Source organism: Anas acuta, chromosome Z (assembly GCF_963932015.1).
Source record: "Anas acuta chromosome Z, bAnaAcu1.1, whole genome shotgun sequence".
Taxonomy (NCBI): domain Eukaryota; kingdom Metazoa; phylum Chordata; class Aves; order Anseriformes; family Anatidae; genus Anas; species Anas acuta.
This window is the reverse complement of record NC_089017.1, coordinates 67,929,510-67,947,416: the sequence shown is the minus strand read 5'-3', so window position 1 is coordinate 67,947,416 and position 17,907 is coordinate 67,929,510. Positions and strand designations below refer to the sequence as shown.

The 17,907-nt window shown below is 42.2% G+C and overlaps 1 protein-coding gene and 1 long non-coding RNA gene across 2 annotated transcripts; one reads left to right on the top strand and one right to left on the bottom strand.

Annotated features, from left to right (window-relative positions):
- Positions 1-1,774: 1,774 nt before the first annotated feature.
- Positions 1,775-4,123, bottom strand: LOC137847745 (uncharacterized). The gene is made up of 3 exons (XR_011091057.1): positions 3,992-4,123; positions 2,495-2,761; positions 1,775-2,021 (listed from the first exon to the last, which is right to left on the bottom strand). It is a non-coding gene; the product is annotated as an uncharacterized lncRNA (long non-coding RNA).
- Positions 4,124-5,108: 985 nt separating this feature from the next.
- HSDL2 (hydroxysteroid dehydrogenase like 2) lies at positions 5,109-17,648 on the top strand. Its single transcript, XM_068666935.1, has 11 exons — positions 5,109-5,267; positions 7,701-7,864; positions 8,274-8,372; positions 8,500-8,614; positions 9,696-9,799; positions 10,799-10,897; positions 14,431-14,625; positions 15,066-15,137; positions 16,487-16,642; positions 16,738-16,866; positions 17,347-17,648. Exons 1-11 carry the CDS (start codon positions 5,251-5,253, stop codon positions 17,457-17,459), a joined length of 1,263 nt encoding a protein of 420 aa, XP_068523036.1. The 5' UTR covers positions 5,109-5,250; the 3' UTR covers positions 17,460-17,648.
- Positions 17,649-17,907: the final 259 nt, after the last annotated feature.

Genomic DNA, 17,907 nt, shown 5'->3' with positions numbered 1-17,907 from the left:
ATATCTGCAGGTTTCAAAATACCTCATATTTTCAATGATTTTCAATAGCTTGAGATCACTGGTCTTTTTTAATCGCATCTGATAGAGAGGGCCAGTTCCTACAAGTTTTGTGAACATCATTGACCTGTATAGGAGAAAAAATGCTATTTGTATCCCAGTCAGAGGGAAAGTTAGTTTTGAGTTCCACCCTAGCTGTACAATGGAAATATGTTACGTGTCCCCTAATCCTGGGATCATATTTCACATCTCACCGCTTGTCAGCTAATTCAAAGACACGATAATATCATAAGAAATCATGTTGTATTAGGTGGTGTATATCTCACAGTAACTGAGCACAGTTTGCTGTCAGTGGAAAAAGTGAAAACCAAAAAAAACAACAACTCCACACATTAAAACATAAACCATTTGGGATATCATTTCTCTTGTAATCATTATAGCAAGAAACAAGTGTTGTGTGTTGGGCATTACAATCAGACTGAGTTATCTTTTCACAAACAATTTTACATTTTACCCACACATCCACTGCACCAAGGAAAAAGAGGGTCTGGCATTTTAAAATAGTAGTCCAAAAAGCATGAAAGGCCAATATCCTGCTAGCAACACTTTCCCCTCACAGTATGAAGACAAACTGTAGCAGCATCTTTTACAGTCTCATTTCTAGTGCCACGTCACATTTAGCCCCTAATTTTCCTAAAATGAATGCCATGATTACCTTTAGTTTACCTCAACCTAAATTTACCTTTACCTAAAAAGAAGAATCAGAAACAGTTTTTTAGAAATTCCTCTTTGGTATATGCTTGGTATTTTTATCCACATTGTAGAAACGCTAAATCACACTTTAAATATTGTCCTTTTCTAATACCTCAGCCTAATAAAACATTTCCGTATATATACAAATATTTATTAGATATATAAAATAACATTGAAGTACTTCTCTGAAAAGGAGGAGGCTGATTAATTGAAGAAGAATTTGCCTTCCCAGGCCTTCTTGGAATTAAAAATGATTTTTTTTTTTGAGGATTTAATCATAATGACTAACATGCAATGTAAAGCTTCTTTTTTCATGATCAGTCTATTACTTTCTGACCATTTTGAAGTTTTGCTAAAGGAGGTTCAGAACAATTTCGAATAGTGAGAAATGTGGAAATTACAGTTATAAAACAGTGCCACAACTTCTTCACAAAATCTTCATTAGCTACTTAAAAAAAAAAAAAAGCAGTAGAAACTTACAGTTTATAGCTTCCAGTGCTAGGCCAGCTCTGTCTCCTATGCCATGCACAGCCTTTGCTGAGTTCATGCCAGCCCTCACACAAACCAGCCACCCTGCCCCCGCCTGCTCAAGCAGACACCGAGGAGCTGGGGAGCTGCTGTAGGGCCAGACCCCGGCCCAGATGCCCAAAGAGGAGTGAGTTACCCCTGCCTTCACCCCAGGTTGTCACGCCTCGTTAGAGAGGAACACGTCTTCAATGGTGAAGCAAGCACAACGGTCAATGTGAATTTTCTGTCTTATTACATGAATTCAGCAAGGATGGACACTTCACCATGCAGGCAATCTCAGACAAGTGTGGGCTTGAAAAACTTGAAAACTATTGGACCATGAAGCACATTAGGAAATAAATCCTAAGTATTGCAAGCTTCTCAATGTGCTTGGAAGACCTAAATGGCTGGCTGGCTGTGCAGGGCTGGCAGCTTAAACCTCCTGGAGCTACCTGCAGGGGCTGTGGGAGGCATGGCCCTGTCTGTGGCGGAGGATGGGGTGTGCAGCTGTGTGCACGTGTGTGTGCAGCTGTGTGTAACCTAACTCAGGGGTACCAGACCTTATTATATTTCATTAAAAAGGACAAGTATTTAAAAACAGCATTGTCATTATACATGAAAGGCCAAAGTTCCATGAGGAAGGCTTTCCCCTCAAAGTTTAGAGTTAAACTGCGTCAGCATCTTCTCCAGCTTTATTGCTAGTGCCATGTTACCTTTGATCTTTAACTTTCCTGACATGAAGACCATGGTTGGCTTTAGTTTACCTAAAAAGAAGATACAGAATCAGCAGGAAAAGAATTGGAGACAGAACATGCAGATGAAACCTTGGTACCCTAAAGTAGTATTTGGTGGTTACTCTGCTACCCAACTATGCAAAAGCAGCACACTTTTAGGAAAAACAAGTGAGGGATGTGCGGAAAAGAAGTCTAATGGATTGACTGGATGCTTTTGGAAACTATGGATGCTTTCTGGAGCTACATGCCCTGTGAAATCTCTGGTAGCTACTTAACAAAACAGGTTCAGCTTTTGTGCCTTTTGTTCAGAGAGGTTAGAGTCCAGAAAAGCCCAAGGAATTCTATCCTACTTGCACTGAGCCCCCAGAAGCTAAATGCTCACCCAGACCCAGGACTACAAAGAGAAGAGCCAGCCGACTGAGCCACCAGCAGAATAAAATGATCCGAATAAAACCTGGGCACGACACACCGCTGCCCCCCTGGTGCATGCATTTGTGACTCACCTGTGAACATTTTCACAAAGTCGCCACTCAACATGCTCATAACGACGTCGGCTGTCACAGGAGGCTTTCCAAAGCCAGCGCTGCCGTCGTTGGTTTTCAGGTTGATGTGCCAAGTGTACAAGTACAATTCTTTACTGATGGCTCCCTGAATAACTCTGAATGTTTCTGCAACAGGACCTGAAGCAGATGCTGTATGAGCCTTAGCTCCACCTGGGCCTTCGTGCTTGGATCCACTTGATTTCTTCTCCTTGAATGCCTGGGAAGCGCCTACACGAAATTAATTCTTCTGCAATGTCTTCAAAGCTTTTCACAACTCCATTCACAACTTTAATCAGCATTTTACTACACTACAGGAAACATCCACGTGTAGCAATAAAGGACAGCATTTGCAACTTACAAGTCTCATCAAGTTGAACAGCCTCAAAAATGTTATAGAAAGTTGTTTAGGTCTTATGCATCATAAAGTAATTAGGATTGTTTTGTGAATTGCTACCAAACAACCTGGACTGCAAGGTTCAGGGAGTTAACAGCATCAATCTCTCCCAGAAAAGAGCTAGAGCATATGCACAAATAATATTTTCAAGGGAAAAAGACTCTGCTCAAACTTAGCACCCTTCTGCCCTTTTGTCATCCCTCTCTTGACACTTCTGTCAAAACCTATTCAGCATTCTTACTTTCCCTCCACTGCTTGATAAAATATAATTCTGAAAAATCAATGTTGATGCTTTCCTAAAAAAAATAAAAATTCTCCATTTTATCTAAGAGCTGGGAAATCAGGCAAGTTTCACCTAAGGCACAAGAGGTTGTTTGATTGTATAAATCCAGCAAGATAGATCGTATGACACTCTCGCAAAATCTGGTGTTTACTATTTAATTTCTTATTTATTTATTTATTATTTTATTTATTTTTCCAGCAATCTTTTACATCTGGTCTTCAGGACAAAAAAATGATTATTCAAAATAAGGTATTGATTTTACACCATGAAATTTTCACAGTCTTGCAGAAGGTAATGTGCTTTCCCTGACATGAAGACAGACACTGCTTTCACTTCCATAAATCATACACCCTAAATCAGAAAAGTGTTTTTTTATTATTATTATTATTTTTTGTTTGTTTGTTTGTTTGTTTGTTTTCATTTGCCAAATAGCTTGAATGGAATCCAAGTTCTGGGCAGAAAAGAAGAAAACTTGAAATACAGAGGAAATTTATTATCATTAGAAATTATCAGCTCCAACAAGCTATTAAACAATAACATATGTATTGTCCTGTTTGAGGAATTCCAAGCAATTGAATTTATTGCCAATTAGTATAAATGTTTAATTATTGATTTTAGCTTTGATTAAGGAAAACAAACAAGCACTTAGAAAAAAATACCTCAGCTCACCTTTGCACGCCCCTCCTCCACTCTCCCCCATCTCCAATACCATCACTGTATATACAAGCATCCCCTTTGGTGATGAGACAAGTGGTGCAGGAGTCAGTGCATTGCTACTTACTTGTTCCCAAGTGTGCTTCTGCATGAGCTGCAGTCCCATTACAGTCGTATCTCCTCCTCTGCCTCCTCTCTGTCACTGCCTGTTTGAGCACTCTGCTCCATCCCAGCTTACCAGGCTAATTTGCTCCTCCCTAGAAAAGAAATTCCAGTACAACACGTGTTGGGTGCCTTTATACCCATTATTTCCTTAAGGAAATCTGTGTATGGGTTGCTGTCATGAAAACTGAGTTTGAGCCAAATGTGGAAAGTGCTCCTAGTGGCAATGTACACGGAAAATTTCTCATCCTTTGCTGTTATGTGTCCAATTCCATTTATTTTTTTAACATACCAGTCAAATAACAGAGTGTTTAAGAGGAATATTCTAGACATGATGATTCTTCTGCTAAAAATTCTCATACTAAGTTGAAGTAATATCACTGTTCATTTGGGTGCACGTTTGTCAGCAGTGAAAAATGGAGGAAGTGATTTGAATGCCTCATTTTTCATCTGAAAAGTCTGAAGTTTGTGCCTATTTCTACATTGACCTTGGGACTTGTTAGAATATAAAATAGAAATAAATGGACTTAGGTGGCAGTGTAGTGCTGAAACCAACTCAAATAAACGGGGCAGGGCTAGGGACACTGACAGGGCAGAAGCAAGTTGATCGCAGCTGCGGCTGGGAGGGAATACAAGAGCTGATAACTGATCTGAAAGATCTCCTCATGAAATTAAGTGTTTGTGTGAAGCTACCTCCTTCCAAATGGTCACGTTTTCATAGAAACATTAGGGTTGGAAAAGCCCTACAAGATCATCTGGTCCAACCACCCCCCTACCACCAATGTCACCCACTAAGCCATGTCCCCAAGCACCACGTCCAGCCTTCCCTTGAACACCCCCAGGGACGGTGACTCCACCACCTCACTGGGCACCCCCTCCTAGTGCCTGACTGCTCTTTCTGAGAAGAAATGTCTCAAAATTTCTCCAAATTTCTCCCAGCTCTTCCTCAGGAGACCACAGGCTGCGTGCCACGACACGGGGTAACAGCAGAGCGGGGGCGTCACCCACGACCGCTCCCCAAACCCCCAAAAAGCCTTCCTCGTCTCCTTCCCCTTCTTTTTCCCAGCTCGGGGCCGGGGGTGGCAGCGGGGTGAGGGGCTGTGGGGACACCTTGAGGGGCTGCCACCCCCACGCCCCCCCCTTCACACCGCCCCGCCACCGCCTCCCAGCCGCGGCGGCTGCGCCGTGAAGGGGCGGCCCCGGGCGGCCCGTCCCCGCTCCGCCATGCTGCCCAACACGGGGTAAGGCGTTTGGCCTCCCTCCTTCCTTCTCCATGGGGCTGGGGACGGGGCAGAGAAGCGAGGGGGACCCGTGGGGAGGACGGGTATTGGGGCCGGGGGGTGTCCCGGCGGTGGGTGTGCCGTCAGGGGACGTGCGCCAGGGGGGCAGCTGCTGGGGGCTCGGGTGCTTGCTGCGCGGCGCCTCCGCGGGGTGTGTGAAAGTTGTTCCTGAAAATGAGTTTTTCCTGTTAAGTTTTTGCATATTTTGGTAAGCAGTGTTTCTGTGGGCTTCTGAAAGAAATGGGAGCTCCGTGTGAAGGACTGGAGGACCCCTAGGGCGTGAATGCAGTCGGTGGTGGCTGTAAGCCTGGGGAGGAGGGATTGTGTAGGCTGTGCAGAAAAGTGGCAAGGAAAAGGAAAAAAAAAAAAGACTCAAGCCAGTGAAAATATAACTGGAATGAATATAATGTTTCCTGATATTTTAAACAGTCATGATCTGGGCCAAGGAGTTGAATCTGTGTGGATTCCTCCAGTTGCAGAGTAACGCAGGGTGGAAGGGGCTTGGAGAGGTCTCCAGCTCAGAGTTCTGCCCAAAACCAGCTGTCAGGTCCGTCTGGATTGCTCTGGGTCACATCCACTTGGGTCTGAAGAACCTATCTCCCAGGCTGCAGATAGCTCAGGCCGCCTTGGCCCCAGCTCTGTGACCTGACCTTCCCCAAGGTCCAAGTATGAGCCTCCATCTGCTGGTTATGGTGCTCCTGCATCCCGGGGTGCTGCTGGCGTACGCTCAGCTTGCTCACTGCCAAGTGTCCCCATCCCTTTCCAGCTGTGTGCTTCCCTCCCCACTGTGTCACGACAGGGATCCTTTCTTCCCAGTTGGAAGGCAGCCTAGCCCTCAAGCACATCAGCCAGTTGTCCTCCCTGCCAAGTGTACTTTGTCATCTCCTCCAGGCCGGTGATAAAGGTGTTGGACACAACTGGTGCTGGAGGAGACCTGACTTAATACTGGCCTCCAAGACAGAGTATGACTTGCTAACCACCACCTCTGGGCTTGACCAGCTGGTCCATGTTGGTCCATGGTTTTCCCAAGAGCCAGGACAAGTCTGATGAGCCAGTGGTTCAGGGAATCGTGCTTTTGGGCGTTTTTGGAAGACAAGAAACGTGTGCTTTCCTTTAGCAGGTGGGGAGCACCACTGATCTCTGGCGTTTCATATGTGATGAATTACAGAGATGATCTTTCCTCATTGTGCCTGTGACTCAACTCTAGGCAGCATTTTTATGCGACTCAATGTATTTTGAGATTTTTCTTCCCGTGCCTCTCTAGAACCCAATTCTGCAGAAGGCAGCTGCTTGAATTGGCGTCTGCAGGGCTTCACCGACTTGTGGGACCCTGCTGGTGACTAAGATTGTTGTTGCAGGGGAAGATTTCCTCCCCCTTCCTGCCTCATTTCAGTTTTCAGTCTTCTGAGAGGAAATACCCTCCTCGAGGTTGCTTTAGAGAGGGATGTTCTCAGACCGGAGAGAGAAAACTGAGACCTGGAGGAACAGTAATTAAATCAAGTGTAGCCCAGACTGAAAATAAAACCACATCACATTCATGATGTGAGTGAGTGGTGACGCTGCTGTAGCACATGGTTTGTATTCATTCATTAACCGGGGTTGAAAATTTAGACCTCTTGTTATTTTTCACTCGGTTATGAAAAGCAGCACAAGTTTTCTGCAGAGCACCACAGTCCACATTCCTTCGTTTGGAAAACCTGTGGTCTAAGAGGCTTTATTGCCAAGTATGTCCCAAGTTAGAGTTGAATTTTTAGCTCTTAAGAATCAGCGACATTATGTGTGTAAGAAAAATGTCTATTTTTCTGACACTATTACATTAAACATAGTTACTGGGAAACTGTTGAGTTTAGTGTAAAAACTTCAAGAGAAAAAATTGCTTTCTGAAAATCAGATTTCTGGCACTCGTCTTTGGCACCCTGCACTGGTATTGTGATTCTAGTCCTGAGCTTTACAGCAATTCTTTGCGTGTAGAGGGCTCTGAGAAGTGAATTGCAGAGAGCTGCGGAGGAGTGTCATGTCATTAGAAACTGGCATTTCGATTTACAGCTGGCTCCTTTTTTGGTTTTGGAGAACTTAAGCAGCTCTATTGTAAGCAGTGCTGGATCATGGTACAAAAAGGTCACTGGATGACCCGTGTAACCTTCCTGCTTTGCTGTGTTTATTAGCTTGGAACATCACCTTGTCTTCAGGGCTGGTGCAGGACTGTACTTTGCTGTAGCTTTATCCATCTCATCCATACTTTGGGTATGTTTTCATAGTAAAATGTGGAAGGCAATCGGCTGGCTGGGAGATCGTGCGGGTTGTTTTTGTCCTTGAAGAGTGCTAAAAGTCAGAGATTTACAGGTTTTGCTTTGTTCCCCCTCTTCTTTACCCTCCTTACCTGTTTATCTTTAGGAAACTAGCAGGATGCACTCTCTTCATCACGGGTGCAAGCCGAGGCATTGGCAAAGCCATTGCCTTGAAAGCTGCCAAGGATGGTGCAAACATTGTCGTGGCTGCCAAGACAGCTGAGCCCCATCCTAAACTTCCAGGGACTATCTACACTGCTGCAGCAGAGAGTAAGTTGTAACAAATGAGGGTGGGCTTCAGGTGCTGGGCTGTGTGCGTGTCCTAGCTTAATTTCTGTAAGCAAGTGGGAAGCCGCTCAGACTCCCTCAGCTTTAAAACAATACGCTTACCTGGTTCTCTTGCCTCCTAGGAGTTCTGTGAGTTATCAGACTATAATAATGATGAAGACGTATGTGTGCAGAAGTGAAAATGCTGCCTTAATTGAGGCATCTAGTTGTACCATACACAATCTCAGCGTTAGGCTTGGGTTCTGGCTTCCCTGTTCTTTATACGACGTGTGAAAAGGTCACAATGTGAGAGTCTCATTTTCGACGGGTTCACTGGATGAGAGATTCTCAGCAGACTATTTGTTCAACCTGAGAGACAATATTTAAATGCTTTATTTTCTAATTAATGCAGTTGAAGCGGCTGGAGGAAAGGCTTTGCCATGCATCGTTAACGTGAGGGAAGAGCAGCAAATTATTAATGCTGTGGAGAAAGCTGTGAAGACTTTCGGAGGTATGCTGGGATGTGGGGGAAAGGTCAATGGGCAGATTGTTCAAACAGCAAAAGAAAAGAACAGCCTGCTTTACTCCTGCTCTTTGTCTCTGAACTGCTAAAGTGAAACGGCTTATTTTAAAACCAGGGATTGATATTTTGGTGAACAATGCAAGCGCCATCTCTCTGACTGGCACTTTGGAAACAGAGACAAAGAAGGTCAACCTCATGATGGATGTCAACGTACGAGGGACCTACCTCACGTAAGTGCTGAGAAAGGAGAGAGAAGTAATTTTAACAAATTTAACAAATTTTAACACATTAACAAAAAAAGGTTTCCTCAGTTTACCTGAGGTGCTTTCTGCAGATGAATCTGGTTATCAGGCATAATGTTCCTGTAAGTTCTGTTGCTAAAGATCAGCGAAGGAGTTGTCATTAGAGTAGTTTAAAAACACACACGATCGGCCTGCTGAATTAGAGAGAGGCATGCACAGCATGTCAACAGCAGGTAGAGAGAGCAATGGAAAGGAAGTAGTAAATCTGGCTGCGGGGTGGTGGGCCTGTACTTCCACCCTGCGTTGTCTGCTTCTGAAAGCTGAACCGTAAGCAGCTCCGTGCTTGTAAAGCAAAATTGTTCTTGCAGCATGGCGTTGCACAAAATGCTCTGTGGATGTCCCTCGTTAGCTCTCTGAATGGGCTGCACTGTACTGCTGGTGGCAAGCCCTGTTTACACCTTCAGCCCCCCAGCAGCAACAGTCAGTTTCTGGATGGTAACATCCAGCTATTCCAAATTAATGAAGAATTCTTTAAAATGTCTTTTGTTTGGTGCCTGAATGAAGTAGGTGACTCTTCTGGTCACCAGAAAATAGGTTTTGAGTTTAGTTTGGAATTACTCCAGTAGCTTTTCACGATGCAGTATTACTTCTTGGATGTGGTTCTGAGGAAGAAATAGATGTGTAATCAGAAGAGAATACATGGACCAAATGATGCTCTGCACTGGTGATTTGGCTTGTTCCCTTATTGCGGTTTGTTGACACTATCAAAACTATTACAAGCAGAGTGTGGCTTCTGAGCATCTGGAAAATCTGCTTTAGGTGGTGCTGCTGCACTGCTTGGATGGTGTAGCCAAGTCACCAGGCATGAATGCTACTGCTGAGGTAAGTGAGCTAGGACAGACTTTTTCTGTTGTTCTATTTCTCAGTTAAATGTTTGATACAAGGGCAAGGTTTCAGCTTAGTGTTGGATCTTCACGAAAGTCAAAATAGTGTTCTGCCATTTTTTATTGTAAGGAAGAGTGTTCTGTAAAATAAGAGGGGACTGACTTGTCTGGTTTCTATCTTCCAGGTCCAAGACATGCCTTCCATACTTGCGGAAGAGTAAGAACCCCCATATCCTCAACCTCAGCCCACCTATGAATATGAATCCCATGTGGTTCAAAAATCATTGTGGTGAGTGGCATTCAGGGGCTTTGTTGTTGTTTTTGAGAACCACATAAATAACTGGTGAAATGTGCAGGAATGCCAGCCCAGAACACCAGATCTCATGTTCTTAGCATTCGGTACAGACTGCCTGTAATGGTTCCCCAGAGTCTGTTGCACCTCACATGAAAAAAAACTGTTTTGTGGGAAAACACAGTGCAAGTTTCATGGCCTGATATGTCCTTCTATTTTTAAGGATGCTCTACAGTTAAGAGACTGTGCTTTTCTATAGGAATTCTTAAGACAGCACAGTGTTTTCTGTTCCACAAAGAATTAGAAAAGCAAAATCTGTTTTCTTACAGTTTCAGCTTCATGTTTGACTTAATAGAAATAAAACTCAAGGCTGTATTTTTAATTGGAAATTATTTTGAGGTGTGAAAGAGACCTCATTCTGTGTTTAGGCTAGAACATATGTTGTTCATTTTAAGCTAGTTGAATAGCTTTCAATTTTAGACACTTGTCCTGTAAAACTCCCCCAGCAAGTCCAAGTTCTTTCCCCCTAAAAGTTTCCCTTCTCAAAATAGAAAAGAAGGATTTAGAATGTCCTTTTTTCTTCCTCTTCATTTTTCTTTTCTTTTTTTCCCTTCACTAAAATACCAGTTTGATCATAAGCAGCTACTGTGTTGCAGAAAAAATGGAGCTGCTGTCAGTGTGTGTATAAAAATACAATATCAACACCATAAAGTTGAGCTTCAGTCATTGTTTTTATTTGCCAAAAGATGCTTAGCTCCTCTTTTAGCTCATCTACTTGCAGTGAAGAGATGGCAGGCTACAGTTTGTATCTGCCGAGGCACGGGGGAGGAAGGGAGAGATTTTTGCTCTGGGAAGAAACTGCTTTGTCTCCAAAAAGTTAATTTTCTATACAAAGAAGTAACTTTAACTTTGAAGGGCAGAAAATTCAAGTTCTGTTGATAGACCTTGTATTTTTATCCTGCTAAATACAGGCTGTTCATGTACTTCTTGTTGTAGCTTACACCATTTCTAAATATGGAATGTCCATGTGCGTCTTGGGGATGGCGGAAGAATTTAGAGGAGAAGTTGCTGTCAATGCTTTATGGCCTAAAACAGGTGATTTTTTTATGATGATAAAATAATTTTTATATTTTGTCTTACACAGCTTGGTTTATTTAGCTTTAAATATACTTTGAGCTTCTTCTGGAAATTATTCAGGACACCAGGCAATTCTTTTGCATATTCTTTGTTCAGCCTGCACGGATGTTGGTTTTCATTCCTAGTTCTCACTAGACCATTGCCACTTTGATCCCAACTTGTTTTCAGCCTAATTGCAACCCATTCAGCCCTTCCACTTGGCCTGACTGCGCTCCTTTTTGTATGCCCAGAATTCTGGTTTGGACAGGGGCGCAGAAGTACTAACATGCTTTCATTTGCAGTACTGTTTAGAGTTCCCTGCTGGTTAGATTGCCAGGAGGTAGGTGAAACTGGCAAGAGACATACCTTTGTAGAGGTAATTTAAAAAAAAAATCCTCCTTCTAGAAGTTTTGGCACAGTGGGCCAGCAAATAGTTGTTCACTCAACCATCTTTTTGCAAGTCACAGGATGTAGAGCTGTAAAGTAGAACAGTTTGGTGTTCCTAAACTGTTACCTCCAGTTTGTTGTCTGCGGAGCAGTGAGGATCGGGGCTGTGCTTCAAAATTTAGTCCTTGCTGGACAAAGAGGCATGTCCCTTCATCCCAAACACGTCTATCTGCAGAAGTAATACGGATGTCATTAAAATCAGAGAGCCCTTAAAATCTTGCCTTTTGATGGCGTGGCCCTAGTCACTACATGAGGATACGTTACAACAGCAAAGCTTATTCCCTTAACGCAGAATTAAGCAGTGAGAGAGGCAGAGGGGCAGGAAGAAAGGAAAGAGGAAGAAATAAAAATAATGAAGCAAGAGCCTCTTCTGGGGCTAGTGCTTCAGTTGTAAGCAACATTTGTATCCGGGCGCGTTTCAGCACTTTCCTGTTAGGAGTTGCAGGCCCATTACAGTTTTGAGTGTAGAAACTCTGGTTTGCTCCCCCTAAAGTGAGGAGTATGAGTAAAACTTGATAATTTCAGTCAAAGTCAACTGAGTTTCTGTGCTGAAATGCTCTGAGTGGTACTCAGCTGAACGCTTTGGTTGGTATATCTGTCAGATCAGGTCGTTTTTCACTGGTCTGGATACTTGCATCCTAAATTCTCCCAGTACATTGGTGTCTTGTAAACTCTGCTTGTGCTGAGTTTTACTCAAAAATACTTTATTAAGGGATTACTTTCTGAATGATAGTTACATCAATACCAGGCCTGCGTGAATATCATGCTAGATTCTCTCATGTGAAAAATATTTAAATTTTAATGTCAAAAGCTGCGCAGTGTGTCCTGACACTTTTCTGTTCAATCATGTATTTTAATTCTTCTAATGAATGTGCTCAGTTATTCAGGGTTAGACAAGCAAAGAGAACATGTTAGTTGCTTGTAATCAGTGATCAGTTTATCTATAGATGCTAAATCCTCATGGCATTGAATTACTTACAATCCACCAGGCAGAATAAGAAGATGTAGTCAATCTGAAGATCTTAATTCTTTTTTTTTTTTTTTTTAACTAGTATTTGTGATAGTTTTGGTCTTCTTTTTGTAACATTTTGGGTAAAAATAAAAATTCTTGTTTTCAAGCAGTTCTTAGTTGATATATGTCTGCCCCAGGAACGTTGTGTTTTCTGTTTTTTTTTTGCCCATGAGGTTTGGGAGTGTTGGGTGCAATGCAAGGAGTTTTAAGTTCTGGAGTTTGGTTATGGTGTCTTTGTACTCTCTGGCAAAACTCATACCTGCTGGGTTATCCGTATGGAATTCTGGGGGTGTTCCCATCCCACCAGAAAGAATAGCTTTGTATTTGGCACCAGTGTAATCTGTCTTAGTTGTGACATAAGAAAGAGAAGTGCTGGTGGTGTTGAATTTTGGTGAGCAGGTCTCTAAGGCATGCTGTGTATTTTGAAGAGGATGAGCTTTTCATCTTTCGTATGCTGAAGGCAAATGCACACATAACTTCGTGGTCTGGATTGCCTTCTTGACAGTGAAGTGAAGGATCGCCTTTGAGCAATCCTTGTTTTATTTGTTATTTCTGAAGGAGTTAGAAATATGCACTCACTTCCACATGCTTGCTTCTGGAGTAGTCCGGGGAAACCTCACAGAAGTTTCAATGGAGATTTCCCAGGATCTATCTTTGTCATCTGGAATAGGGCCATGCAACTTTTTTTTTTTTTCTTTTGATAAGTGGACATGATATTTTAGCTAATATTTTGTGTTTTTTGGTCACTGACTGATTAAGCATAGAAAATTATTTATGAGAGTTAAGGATGATGAAGGAATTCATCCAAAGTACTTCATCCAAACAGAGAGATTTGGCACGAATTATTTTCTCCAGCAGCACTCTGTGTGAAATATGCAGCCAGAGTATGCGGCAGTAGATGTTCAAAACCTTCTGGATCAATCTCTGCTCATAGGCTTATGTTTAGAAGGATAACATTTGGCACTAATAAGAAGGTGGGAGGCACATGGGCCAGGAACAGTGAAGAGGTTAATGAATCCTCAGAGCAGTGGGGTATACTCATGTCAAAAGGACCTAATAAACTTCATCCGTATATTTGATGGAAATAACCTCTGAGTTATTGGTAGTTACTAAAATAGAAAATTTAAAAAATTAAGAGAAATCTTGCAGGATAGGTCACATTTCAGAGGACTGAAGAAAGGCCTGAAGATTATTTACTGTCCTTAGAAAAGAGAAAAAGACCTAGGTGTATGTACAGTGTAACTATTTGCCACTTATCTATAGGTGACTATTTATAGCATTTCACTTGATTTGGAATAAAAAACGAAGCTGAGGATGATCAAATGTGAATGAAATCTGGAGGCTAGTGCTCACCACAGAGGAGTACAATAAGCCTCATAGGTGAGTGGGCAGAACTCACTTGATCTTTCTCATGTCTGTGTGTGTACAGTGTCTACTCTGTCATTTTAAGTGATGTTTCAATCATTTCTGCATCAAAGCTGCTGTTGCTTTGTGTGGAATGGAAATGTCTGAAGGTGAGCAAAAATAATTTAAAGCCAGGTTTATCCTTCTGCCTCCAGGATCTGTCATCCCCAAGTGTGGGAGATGATTTGAAATCTGTCCTGGGACTTAGAAAAGAGCAGGGCGGAGAGTTGAGCCTTGAAGAGAAGCTGCAAAGGAGACATGAGGCAGAACTGTATAAGGGAAGACTAATAATGTGGCAAATGCCAAAAGCTGCAACTGAGCAGCCTCTTTGTGGAAGAGGATGAAATCAAAATGAGGTACATACCTCAGCTTGGAAGAGCAAAACTCCGTGTGTGGGGCATTGATAGAAGGCTTGAGAGACATGATGAATGTCATGAGGAGTCTTTCTCATTCTTTTTCTTTTTATTCCTTTAATAGCTTTCTATTTTTACTGCTACTTGTAGAAAATTATTTGTCCATTGGTTGTATTTCCTAGTTTCGTCTTTGTAAGATTTCCTTTCATGTGAAAGGAAGATGCACTTGCCAGAGAGATGGGAATTTCATGTTGTCATTGTTGAAGTGTTATTTTCTTACCCTCCAAACTTTCCAGCTATACACACAGCTGCTATGGATATGTTGGGAGGATCTGGAATAGAGAAACAGTGCAGAAAAACAGACATCCTTGCAGATGCTGCGTATTGCATTTTAACAAAACCGAAAAGTTTCACCGGAAACTTCATTATTGATGAAGTTCTGCTGAGAGAAGAAGGAGTTAAGGATTTTGATGTCTATGCAATTGCACCAGGTAAGAGAGATCTTTAAAATGAGAGGTAGGTTGAGGAAGGGCCTCTTACCTGAGTCTGTAAAAAGTCACGTGGCTCAACTTCCGTAACTTGCCTTCCCGGAAAGCACATACTTGTTCACAGAAGCTCTAATCATAGATGTCTATTAAAGAAATTCGTTGACAAAAGTAAAATGCACCTGCCCTATAGGTGCATATATAACTATTTACCAAATAGTGAGATCATGTATCATCTTCAGATGTTTCTCATTGCATCTGTAAGAGGCCTCTAGGTCTGATTTTAAATGAACCAGAACCTAAACATGTTATTTCATGGTATGTCTTTCCTTCAAATTGCAGTTTATTTTACATATAAACTATGGTGTAGTTTCATACAAAGTGGATTCCTTTTTGTGCTGTTCACCTTCACTTAGACTTACTGTTATTTTTTAACTCCCCTCTAGGTCACCCCCTGATGCCTGACTTCTTCTTGGATGCTGAAATTGACATGACAGCCACGAAACCAGAAAGCCATGGTAGGGAAAGCTCCTCATGTACAAGTTGATAAATCCAAGTGATAACAAATGCCTCCTGTATTTCAGGTTACTTTCTTTTCTCCCAAGCATTTGGGCTACAAGCTGTTTGGCAAAACCCCTTTTGTACTCAGGGTGTATGATTTATGGACTGTCACATCTCTGTAACTTATGGTTTATAACTATTGCTTTGTTTTGAGGAATCCTCTCTTAACCATCTGAATTGTGTAGTATGAAAGTCACAGGTAAATATTGCTGAAAAAATTCAATAGCAAACAGTACATTTTGCAGGAGTGTTGTATCTGTCTTGCTAAATTTGTAGGAAAGGAGTTGATGTGGAGACTCCATTGCTTCTTAGATGAAATTCCCACAGTCAGGTGTGATGTGAATGTCCATGAGGTGAAACGGAGAAATCTTTTTCATAACAGCATCAGTTTTGCTTTTTCGGAATTGTAGTGTGTCAGGTTGGTGAGCAAGTAAGAATACTGAGTAGTTATCATTGTTGTGCCAAAACAGATAGAGAGAAGGAAAGAAGGATGCTAAGTTTGAGCAGAGTCCCTTTCCCATTAAAAAAAACAATTTGTGCATATGCTCCAGGACTTTTCTGCCAGAGATAGAAGCTGTTAACCCCCTGCACCATGGAACCCAGGTTATTTAGTAGCAATTCAACAAATAGTCCTAATTATTTTCTGATACTTAGGATACCTAACAAACTTTCTACAACATATTTTAGGATATTCAACATGATAAGCCTTGTAAATTGCAACTGCTTTTCTGAATTTTTAAATGTGCATATTCACTGCAGTATGGTAAAATGCTGGTTGAGTTAGTACATTGACCAATAGCTGAGAAGCTTTTGCAGAATAATTACTGAAAATATTTCTATTCTTAGAAATATACATAACGTGTAAGCGTTTCAGCATGAAGGCTGTGTTACTGAAGACACTGATTATTTTTTTTTCGGTTGTTTGAGCTGTCAGGAATATATTGAGTGCATAAAAAACTGTGCTGGTTAAACATTAAGAATGAACTGTGAACAGTCAGAATGAAACTGTTATTGTGGTTTCATTTTTACTTTTCTTTTGACATAGTAAGAAGTTAGGTATTTACTACAGAACTTCCTTTAGTGCTGTATACCAGTTTCAGTAGCCAGGTGCTGAAAACTTTGTTTATCAGTATTGAAGATGTTGTTATTTCAGTGGTATTTTCCCGACTGAGAAGCGTGAGTCTTAAAAAACTGCCTGTGGTCAACAGTGTTGCATATAAGCTTTTCCAAGTCCTCTCCATATCTTAAGACATGCTGTTTTACAGTTTTGTGCATCTTTCAGCAAAAAATAATCTATTTCTTTTAGGAGCTTCCCAGACATTCAAGGAGGAGAAGAAATCAAGTGAATCCAGTACAGCACCTGCTTCAGGTCCTGTTGCAGAAACATTCAGAGTTATTCAGGGAGCCATCAGTAAAGAATTTGTGAGATCTACGCAGGGCGTCTTCCAGTTCGAATTGTCTGGTAAGAAGGACCAGCTCCTGTAAACCTTCCCCACGCTCCCACCCCTGGCCAAAGGCAGCCTGCTGACTGCCGCTGGTTCTCCCCGTTGTGCCCAGGTGAGGAAGGAGGCACTTGGTACATCGACCTGAAAACCAATGACGGCAGCGCTGGCTTTGGAAAGCCTCCTGTGACGGCCGACGTCGTTATGAGCATGTCGAGTGGTGACTTTGTGAAAATGTTCACAGGTGAGTCACAAAGGCATGCACCAGGGGGGTGGCGGTGTCTCGTGCCCAGAAGGTTTTATTCGGATCATTTTATTCTGCTGGTGGCTCAGTCGGCTGGCTCTTCTCTTTGTAGTCCTGGAACTGAGTGAGCATTTAGCTTCTGGGGGCTGGGATGCAAGTAGGATAGAATTCCTTGGGCTTTTCTGAACTCTAGCCTCTATGAGCAGAAAGAGCACAGAAGCTGATCCTGCTTTGTTAAGTAGCTATCAGAGATTTCACAGGGTGTGTAGCTCCAGAAAGCATCCATAGTTTCCAAAAGCATCCAGTCAATCCATTAGACTTCTTTTCTGCACACCCCTCACTTGTTTTTCCTAAAAGTGTGCTGCTTTTGCAAGAGTTGGGTAGTGAAGTAACCACCAAATACTACTTCAGGGTACCAAGGTTTTGTCTGCACGTTCTGTCTCCAATTCTTTTCCTGCTGATTCTGTATCTTCTTTTTAGGTAAACTAAAGCCAACCATGGCCTTCATGTCAGGAAAGTTAAAGATCAAAGGTAACATGGCACTAGCAATAAAGCTGGAGAAGATGCTGACGCAGTTTAACTCTAAACTTTGAGGGGAAAGCCTTCCTCATGGAACTTTGGCCTTTCATGTATAATGACAATGCTATTTTTAAATACTTGTCCTTTTTAATGAAATATAATACGTAAGAATAAAATGTGAGACTGTTAGAGAAGAATAACTGAGTCTGATTAAGACTAGAATGTGTTTGTCTTGATTAAACGAATTCCTTCTTGAGAATACACACGCTAGGTTGCACGTGTTGTCTTTTCCTCTACCCCTTTGGAACTGTGCAGCACGTTGGAAGTGGGCTTCTTCTACGTGGCTCCTTGCATGCATGTCCCATAAAAAGGGTGGGGGGAGCGAGTGTCACCCTGTGATACAAATGCCATGCTGAGATTCCTGTGCTGGCACACAGGTGAGAGCAATATGGTCGGTTCTGCAGGGTGCCAAGTACCTGTGCTGTGTGGCCATCTCATTAATTTTTTTTTTTTGCTTTCCTT